Below are 9,553 nucleotides of genomic sequence, written 5' to 3'. Positions count from 1 at the left end.
TGGCATCCGTATGCACCATGTATGGTGCATATGGATGCACAGCATAATTTGCCAATGTTATCATACACAAAAAAATCATTATTATGTGGATCATGGTCCACACAAGTTGTATGGATCATATTTTGTAGTGTAAAATAATGTATATTCAGTAGAAAAATAATGTACATTTAGTATATTAAAAATGTACTTTTTGTTATGGTCCACATAACATTGGTCCACACAATAATTTGCCCAAAAAATGTTGAGCAAGTACCTCATCTCTCAACTAAAATGCTAAATTGATCATTCACACACACACACACACACACAAATATATATATATATATATATATATATATATATATATATATATATATATATATATATATATATATATATTAGTTTAATCCCCGGCCAAATTCATCACTGGCGTACAGCAGAAATGTGCAAAGCAACAACACTTTTTATTTTATATGAACATTCATTACATGGATTGATGAATTTCTTTTCCTGTAAACTTGGATCTACCTTCCCCAAATCAGCTCAATAATAATCAGAAAAAAAAAATAATAATAATAATGGAAGAAAATTGATGGCTTAATTAATTAACTTCTGTTTGATCTGTAACATCTAACCCACAAAATCACATAACACAACACTCTGTAACCAAAGATAAAACATGCCATCACACCCAAATTGCTCCATTTCTGTGACTCTCTAAGCTGCTGCTTTGCCAACATTCCACTCCCAAACATCTTGCACTCACCTGAAGAAGCCTCAACTTGTATGCATTTCTTCCCTGCTTCCCCTCCATACTCGTTGATCAAGAAGCACTCGAACGGGTACTTGAACAGGCTCAAGTAATGCATGAACATCCAGTACTGAGGAATGCTGTCTTTCGCGATGAAATACCCCGAGAACAGGAAGAAAGACCCCATCAGCCCTGCAATCACAGATGTTCCCATTATGAAATTAGGCACCAGGACGCTGAAGCAGGCGGTGAACGAGTTGGACATCAGCACGACCAGCCAAACCACGAGGGCGAAGTAGAGGAACCTGTCCATCTCAGGCCTAAGTCCCACCAGCCAGTAGACCGGGACGGTGAACAGAAGGCCTACCATCAAGAGGAATGGCAGGAAAACAATGGTGTTTGCTATGACATACGAGGACACGCGGTAGGCTCCCCGAGAAGTTTCCCTCATGAAGATTTTCCTCTCCTGCAGGAAAATTGGCAGGCCTTCTACCATGGAGGAGAGCAGGAATGTTAGGCTGAATGCGAAGAACCCTAGCCGGGTTTGCAGCGCAATCTTTCCTAGGTTGTCATCAACATTCATGAAGATTGATCCTAGTATGAACCCTGCCACCAGTGCCTGCAAGATCCTTGTTGCAAACAGCTGTTTGGTTCTGAATATGTTCTTGCAGAACCTTTCTCCCAGGATCAGAACCTCATCCAACCCAGAATTCGAGTAGCTTCGACACTTGTCTGCAGCAACACAGGAGGAGTTATTAGAAATTCTAACATACTCCTCTTTTCTCACCATCCCCTTATGATCTTTGACACAGAAATGGCTGCTATTCAGGGCTTCTGAAGTTTGGACCACGATGGTTCCGGTGACATCAATAGCGAATTCGAGCAGGTTTATCCTTGGAGGAAGGTGCAACCCAGCAAAACTGAGCTGGTTTTCCAGGGATTTCAGCGAACCGTTGTGAAACACACATCCGTTTGACAGCAAAACGAGGCGATCAAAGAGCTCAAGGATGCGAAAACCGGGCTGGTGAATGGTCAGGACAATAGTCTTGCCCTCACCAGAAACCATAAGTTTGAGGAGTGAAATGACATCAAGTGCAGAAGATGAATCCAACCCAGAAGTTGGCTCATCAAGCAGGATCACAGCAGGGTCATGAACCAGTTCAACTCCAATCGACACTCTTCGCCTTTCCCCACCCGAAATCCCATGGTTCGATCCCTCCCCAATTCTCGAATCTGCAACATTCTCCAACCCAAGCTCCCTAATCAGCACCCCAACTCTACTCTTAGCCTCTTTCTTCCCACCTGGCAACCTCAGAAGAGAACTGTACATCAATGTCTCCTCCACTGTCAGCAGAGGAAATAGTGCATCTTCTTGGCTCACATAACCTGACAATCTCCGAAAGCTTTTCGCATTCACTGGACACCCATTGACAAGCACCTGACCAGAAACATCAACTGGGGATATCTTCCCAGCAAGAATCTCCAGCAGTGTGGTTTTCCCAGCCCCACTAGGCCCAGCAATTGCTGTGATTTCCCCTGCCTTTGCTTCACAGTTGACATCCTTTATGATAAACTTTGAAGACCCCTTCTCCCTCTTCCACCTCAAACCATCATAAAAACTGCAGATTTTGTAACTCAGGTTTCTTGTTTCTATGGAGTATGATGCTCTCCGGCCACCGGAGACCGGCAATTCCATTGGGAAACAACAGGGAAGCTCAAAGTGATGAGACTTAGATAAAGTTGGTTCAGAAGAGGTAGGGGGAAAAAAGGTAGGAGAGGATGAGCTGACTCACCAACTATGCCTGCTTAGTAGTTATAAGTCATTCAAAAATGGGCATGTTTACAAGTTTTCTAACTGTAATTGGGAAAAAAGAATAAGGAGTTTTCGCTAAGTTTGTATTTTGTTGAAGACAAGTATACAATGAAGACTAGAGATCAGAGGAGTTTGCTTGTGTAGAGTCTTGCAGGTAAACTGCATGTTGACCATATTTGAAGATTCTTGTTGGTTTGCTGATGATCAATCTTTTCTTTCCTAACTGCCACTTCTTCTATTTTATTTTATGTTATTAATTAATGATATAACCAAGTTATATAGTGTTCACTTTTGTCTCTCTCTAACTCAAACCACGAAAGTCAATAGACAGCTATTACCCAACCAACTCTTTAACTTTGGTGTAATTTTTCTTTGGATAATACTTTATAGGGAAAATGGTCAAATATATCTTTAAACTTTATACGAAAAATCAATTAGATCCCTAAACTTTTAAAATGTACAATTAAACCCATCAACATGTTATTTTTGTACACTGAAACCCACAAACCTGTCATAGCCGATCACTACCGTTCCGGTGAAATTCACTACCATTCTGTTTCCCCAATGGCACATATGATGTCTCAAACCTTGGAGATAACTTGAAACTTGTACCATTCACCACCAATACCATTCACCATTCATCATTAAAGATTGCGCTTATACTTTTGGTAGAGTCTCATTTATTTATAAGAACGGAGTCACAAAAATCCAAAAACCGGCCCTGCTCCAACAATTCTTTGGCAGTCGACGATCGCAGTTCCAGCGACCAATTTTGGTTGCTCGCCTTCTCCGAGAGAAAACCACCATTTCTGGTTGCCTTCTCTTGAGAAGGCGACCATAATAGAGAAGGCGGTTCATCCATCGGAAGAAAACAATAGTCAACGGTAGTTAACGGGTTTAATTGCGCTTTTTAATAAGTTAAAGAGTTTAATTGCACTCTTTAAAAGTTCAGGGGTCTAATTGATTTATTGTGTAAAGTTCAAGGGTCTATTTAACAATTTTTCTTACTTTATATTAAAATTTTGTGTTTATTAATAGTTTATTTATTTTAAGAGAAAGATGTTATAAAGAGGTGAAAAAGAGAAAGAGCATGTATGAAAAAGGAGAAAAATGTCATGACTTTGGTGTTGATTGTTTGAATAGTAGTAGTGTCATATGAGGTTCCCATTAACAATCAAACCAAACTCTTTAGCACCCAAAAGTTAGCATTCTCTCTTTTCTCATCCAATTTGGTTTAGAATTAGAGTAACTTGTTGGGGTTTCTTGGAGTTTAGAAGGTTTATATCTTGATTGATTCCTACAAAAGAAACCATATCAGTATTTGTTCGAATGAAATGCAACTTTGTTATGGATAATCAAGGTGTATATGTGTTCGTATATGTTTGGATGTGGTTATGAATAAATTAGAAATTAATGAAGACAACAATCAACATATTAATGAAATATAATTACTTGTGTGTGGATCCTTAGGGTTGGGATTCAGCCTTTTGGAATAACGAAATATAATTATTTTTAAAAGTTTAGAATGTATCTTCAAAAAAAAAGTTTAGCTTGTGAATCGGCCCAAAGCCATAAGCTCGTGTAAAGAGGTTTGGGCTAGAGGATTTCAACTCATTAAAAAAAAAAAAAAAAAATTGATCAGGCCATGAGGAGCCGCAAATTATGCTGTGCAACCATGTGCACCATGTATGGTGCACACGGTTGCAAAAACAACGTCTTTTTGATTAAAAATGCGCGTCCCACTTAAAAAAAATGCAGGTTCGATTTTCGGCAATAGTATTTTTTTGTGCATAATTTGAATTATATATCCACAAATTCATAACTATATATCCACAAATGTATAACTATATATCCACAGTGAATGAATAACACAAAATTCATAATGAATGAACTAAATATCCACAATGAATGAACTAAATATCCACAATCAACGAACTAAATATCCACAATGAATGAACTAAATATCCATAATGAATGAACTAAATATCCACAATGAATGAACTAAAAATCCACAATGAATAAACAACATAATACTGTTGAGGAGAATCGAAACTGAATGTTTTTTTTTTAAATGAGACGCGCGTTTTTAGTCAAAACGACGTCGTTTTGCAACCGTGTGCACCATGATACACACGGTTACACAGCATAACTATTGATGAGGGGCAATTTATATCGTGCACCAGGACACACATTGCATTGTGCGTCCTGATGCAAAACGACGTCGTTTTAAACTTTTTTTTTTTTAACATTTTGTTTTTTCGTGTTTGCTGTTAACTTGTTAAAAAAAATTATGTTTTGAAAATATACATAATTGTATATGAGAATGTACATAAACTTTTAACTGTTAAAAAAAATCACGTGTTCGAATGTACATAATTGTATAAAAAAAAATGTTCATAATTGTATAAAATAATGTACATAATTGTATACCAGAATGTACATAATTGTTTAACATAATGTACATAACATAATACACATAAACTCTGTCCCGTCGACTCCCCACACAACTTATCAAAATGACGTCGTTTTGAGAGGCACGGGGCACACAGTGCTATGTGCTCCGTGGTGCAGGGTGACGTCGTTTTGAGAGGCGCGGGGCACACAGTACTATGTGCTCCATGGTGCAGGGTATAATGATTGGCCATGAGGTGTCTTAAGCAGATTTCATTCGCACCGAGAGGCGCGGGGCACACAGTGCTATGTGCTCCGTGGTGCAGGGTGTAATGATTGGCCATGAGGTGTCTTGAGCAGATTTCATTCGCACCGGGTCCCTACACCTTTAAACCCGTATCATACCGGGCCGGCACAATTAAGGCACCTTTAAACCCGTATCATACCGGGCCGGCACAATTAAGGGGCAAAGTGCTGGCCAGATTGATTTTTCCATATGATAGGGGTTCGAACTCTTGACCTCTCTTAAGGGATAAGAGTGCACTGCCACTCACGCCAACCAAGCTGCTTACTCATTAAAAATTTTGTAGTCTGCGTTAGACGGGTTAGGTTGCATTGACACTCTTCTTAATGACAAATTATGTTGTGCACCCGGGTCCAAAACGGCGTCGTTATGCTTCAAAATGTCGCCGTCTGAATTAAAAAAAAAAAAAAAAATTGCTTCATTCCTTGTCGTTAACTTGCCGCATAATTCATTCATCTATATTCACACTTTTAGAACTCTATATTCACAATTTTAGAACTGAATATTCACAATTTTAGATCTCAATATACAAAATTACAGAATTCAATATTCACAATTGCAAAAATCTATATTCAGAATTTTTAAACTCTATATTCACAATTACAGAACTCTATATTCACAATTTCAGAACTCTATATTCAACAGTATAACACAACTTTTGAATCTATATTCACAATTTTTTGAACTTTATATTCACAATTTTTGAACTTTATATTCAAAAAAATATACCATTGACTTAGAAAACAATGCCACTAATGGTACCGTTATTCCAGACGTGCGTTTTAGACTTGGGTCCATGGTTCATGGCATGCAATTTGTATCCTGCACCAGGGCGCGCATTGCATTGTGTGCCCTGATGCAAAAACGACGTCGTTTCAATTTTTTTTTTTTGAAATTTCGTTACCCTGTGTTGGCGGTTAATTTTTTGTAAAAGAAAATCTCATGTTCAAAAATGTACATAATTTTATACTATAATACACATAATTGTATACATGAATGTACATAATTGTATAACAAAATACACATACTTTTTTTTAAAAGATAATACATATAATCTAACATAATACATAATATACATAAATTTTTAACATAATAAACATCAACTCTTAACATAATACACATTTCGGATGTATATAATTGTATAAACAAATACGCATAATCACGTCTAACTCCCTACATAACTTATCAAAACGACATCGTTTTGAGAGGCGCGGGGCGCACAATGCAACGTGCAGCGTGGTACTGGGTATAACGATTGTCAATGGCATAAGAATTGCTTCTTAACCAATCGGGCTAGTTCGTGCAATTTGGAAGCCCGAAAATTTTTAGCGGGCCCAATCAGGACCGTTTCAGTTCCTTCTGATAGAAAGCTTCACCGTTGGGGGTTTCACGTCCAAAACCGGCCTCTAAACCCTTCGGAGAACGGAAGCAGCGCCTGACCACCGTCTGCTGCAATCGTAGGCCACCGCCGCGCCGTCTCCTATAACTTTCCGGCAAGTACTCCCATCTATATCTTAATTTCTACTTATATAAGCATACAGATTACCTTTTACAGTAGTTATAAATTCCTCTGAATCGCAACATTCTTGCTTGTTTTGATTACCTATATAAAAAAAAAAAAAACTGAAATTTTAACAGCAGCGATCAAATGTAGTTCTTTGATTACCCAGGTTAATGATCGAAAGTGATTGGCGGCGACAAACACTTATTTTCGATAGTGATCAAATTCATGAACTTAGGAGTTAGCATAGTGAAGAGTTTCTCGCACGGTTGAGATTAAATAATAAATACTCGTATGATTTAACATTTGAGAGTTTTGTTGTGTTGTTAACTTTCTTATAAATACATTGCTGTTGCTACCATGATAAAGAGTTTGGTCTCAAATTCTGCTTTTGAATATTAACTCATGAAAAAGAGAAGTATTATTGTGTTAGGTAAGAGTGAAGTTATCATTTGCTCTATCAAATGAATAGAAATATATGGTACAAGTGTTGATAATTTGGATGGTTTTTGTTCATTAATGCGTACTTTGAATCCTAATCACGTCTAGATGCAAATGTATAGAAATATATTGTGTAAGTCTTGATAATTTGGGTGTATGTTTAGAAAGGCCTTGTTTTTGGTTCCTTATCATGTTTTGGTTTGTATTTCTGTAGATGGCTGATGGAAATGATGAAAATGTTATGGAGGTGGCCTATCACACTGACACAAACACAGACGAAAAATTAAGAAGGGAGGGGAAGTCGAGGTCGGTAGTCTGGCAGCATTTCACAAAGCTTATAAGGGAGGATGGAACTTACGAGAAATGCAAGTGTAATCATTGTAACAAGATTTTCTCTTGTTCTAGCAGAAGTGGGACTACCACTTTACTTCGCCATGTAACTGAGGGAGCGTGTCCGGTGGTTAAGCTTGACAAAAAGGAGAAGTTACAGACAAATAATACAAGTTTTGGCAATACAGGAGGTAGTTCAGAGCCGAGGGGAGTCTCTGCTCAGTGGACCATTGAACAGCAAATCGATATGCATGATGAGTTGTTGCCAGAGGGGTTGCCGTGTGTGTACACAAATGGCGGCGATTTTGCTGCTCAAACGCCAAGCCCTGCTGCTTATGCTATTTTTTCTCAGCCCCCTGCTACAAAGTCTCAAATTAACGGAGACACATGGATGAATGAGGTGAGGGCTTGCTTGAGTAAACTCAACAAACTCATTAATGAACAGTTTCCTTTAGGGACACCATTAAAGACTTCATCACCCAATGGTGCTCCTGATACCTCAATAGCTACTGCCATAAAGTGCTTGAATGAAATGGGAGATATTCCTCAATCAAGCACCATGTATCTAGACGCTCTTGACATTGTCAGAGATCCAGAAGAAAGGGAATGTTTTGTTTGTTTAAACCCAGAGCCGCGCAGAAGGTGGTTGCAAAGGATGTTGCACCGCCGTCATCCCTTAAGCTATACTACTCATGTTTGATCTATACCTCAAGTGCTTAAACCACCTGTGGCGAAGTATGACGACTTTGCAGCACTTGGAAGATCAAGGAACTTTCCCGGGGGAAATGGAGAAAGATATGTAAATTTCTGTGAACAGATTTCTACTAGGTCCAGTTGTTGAACTATTCTATTCTTTGCCTTGCCATAACCACTTTACTTTCTCAAACTGAAGATTCACAATGCACAAATTTTGAATCTCATTCATCATGTTATTTGCCTCAACAATTCCAATTACCTTTGCTCCTTTTGTAAGGTTTTACAGCAGGTGCTCTGTAGTACAGTAGAAAACCAAATGTTATTGGCATTGTGTATGTCAGAATGTGTATTTTTTGCTCTGTAGTCTCTGTTTTCCTATTTTTCATTTAATTATTTATTTATTATTACTTCATTATCATCAGCTGGAGTAGATTACTGAAATGGTGTATCCACTATAGTAATTTTACCAATTGGTCATCAATTTTCAATTCCATCCAATCATGTCTTTTTGGGTAACCAGGAGCTACGCATTGAGTCAAATTCTTGAATTTTGGGAACGAAAATTATATTCTACTCATTTGGCCACTCTTTTCGGGATATTATGCAATAATGTTCATGACTATTAAGTTTGGCAAAAACTTGTGTGAGATCGTCTCACGGGTCTCAATCCGTGAGACGGGTCGGATCTTTGATTAATGAGGTCAAAGATTGGATCCATTAATCAAAAATCCGGCCCACTTTGTGGATTAAGACCCGTGAGACGGTCTCACATAGTTTTACCCATTAAGTTTATATCTATTTTAGTCCTTTAGGGATAGTTATGCTGTGCAACCGTGTGCACCACACACGGTTGCAAAACGACGTCGTTTTGATTAAAAATGCGCGTCCCATTTAAAAAAAAAAATCAATTTCGATCCCCCTCAACAGCATTATTGTGGATATATAGTTATGAATTATTGTGGATATATAGTTATGAATTTATGGATATTTAGTTCATTCATTATGGATATTTAGTTTATTTATTGTGGATATTTAGTTTATTCATTGCGGATATTTAGTTCATTCATTGTGGATATTTAGTTCATTCATTCTAGATTTTGTGTTATTCATTCACTGTGGATATACAGTTATGAATTTGTGGATATATAATTCAAATTATGCACAAAAAAATGCTATTGTTGAAAATCGAACCTGATTTTTTTTTTTTTTTAAAGTGGGACGCGCGTTTTTAGTCAAAACGACGTCGTTTTTGCAACCGTGTGCACCATACATGGGTAACATGGTGCGCACGGTTGCACATCATAATTTGCGGTCCTTTAGATGATTAAAATAGGTAAAAGAATTTGA

At 37.8% G+C, this 9,553-nt stretch overlaps 2 protein-coding genes across 2 annotated transcripts; one reads left to right on the top strand and one right to left on the bottom strand.

Annotated features, from left to right (window-relative positions):
• Positions 1–558: 558 nt before the first annotated feature.
• LOC109187787 (ABC transporter G family member 10) lies at positions 559–2,605 on the bottom strand. Its single transcript, XM_019338116.1, has one exon. The coding sequence runs from the start codon at positions 2,424–2,426 to the stop codon at positions 585–587; it is 1,842 nt and encodes a 613-aa protein (XP_019193661.1). The 5' UTR covers positions 2,427–2,605; the 3' UTR covers positions 559–584.
• Positions 2,606–6,560: 3,955 nt separating this feature from the next.
• LOC109187581 lies at positions 6,561–8,596 on the top strand. The gene is made up of 2 exons (XM_019337815.1): positions 6,561–6,731; positions 7,395–8,596. The coding sequence occupies exon 2, from the start codon at positions 7,395–7,397 to the stop codon at positions 8,208–8,210; it is 816 nt and encodes a 271-aa protein (XP_019193360.1). The 5' UTR covers positions 6,561–6,731; the 3' UTR covers positions 8,211–8,596.
• The last annotated feature ends 957 nt before the right edge of the window (positions 8,597–9,553 follow it).

This window comes from Ipomoea nil, unplaced genomic scaffold (genome assembly GCF_001879475.1).
Source record: "Ipomoea nil cultivar Tokyo-kokei standard unplaced genomic scaffold, Asagao_1.1 scaffold0191, whole genome shotgun sequence".
Lineage (NCBI taxonomy): Eukaryota > Viridiplantae > Streptophyta > Magnoliopsida > Solanales > Convolvulaceae > Ipomoea > Ipomoea nil.
The sequence above is the reverse complement of the archived record's forward strand: the minus strand, read 5'-3'. Positions and strand labels throughout refer to the sequence as shown.

Bases quoted from the DNA above. Each gene is read 5' to 3' on its own strand.
- LOC109187787 (XM_019338116.1), bottom strand. From the start codon at position 2,426: ATGGAATTGCCGGTCTCCGGTGGCCGGAGAGCATCATACTCCATAGAA.
- LOC109187581 (XM_019337815.1), top strand. From the start codon at position 7,395: ATGGCTGATGGAAATGATGAAAATGTTATGGAGGTGGCCTATCACACT.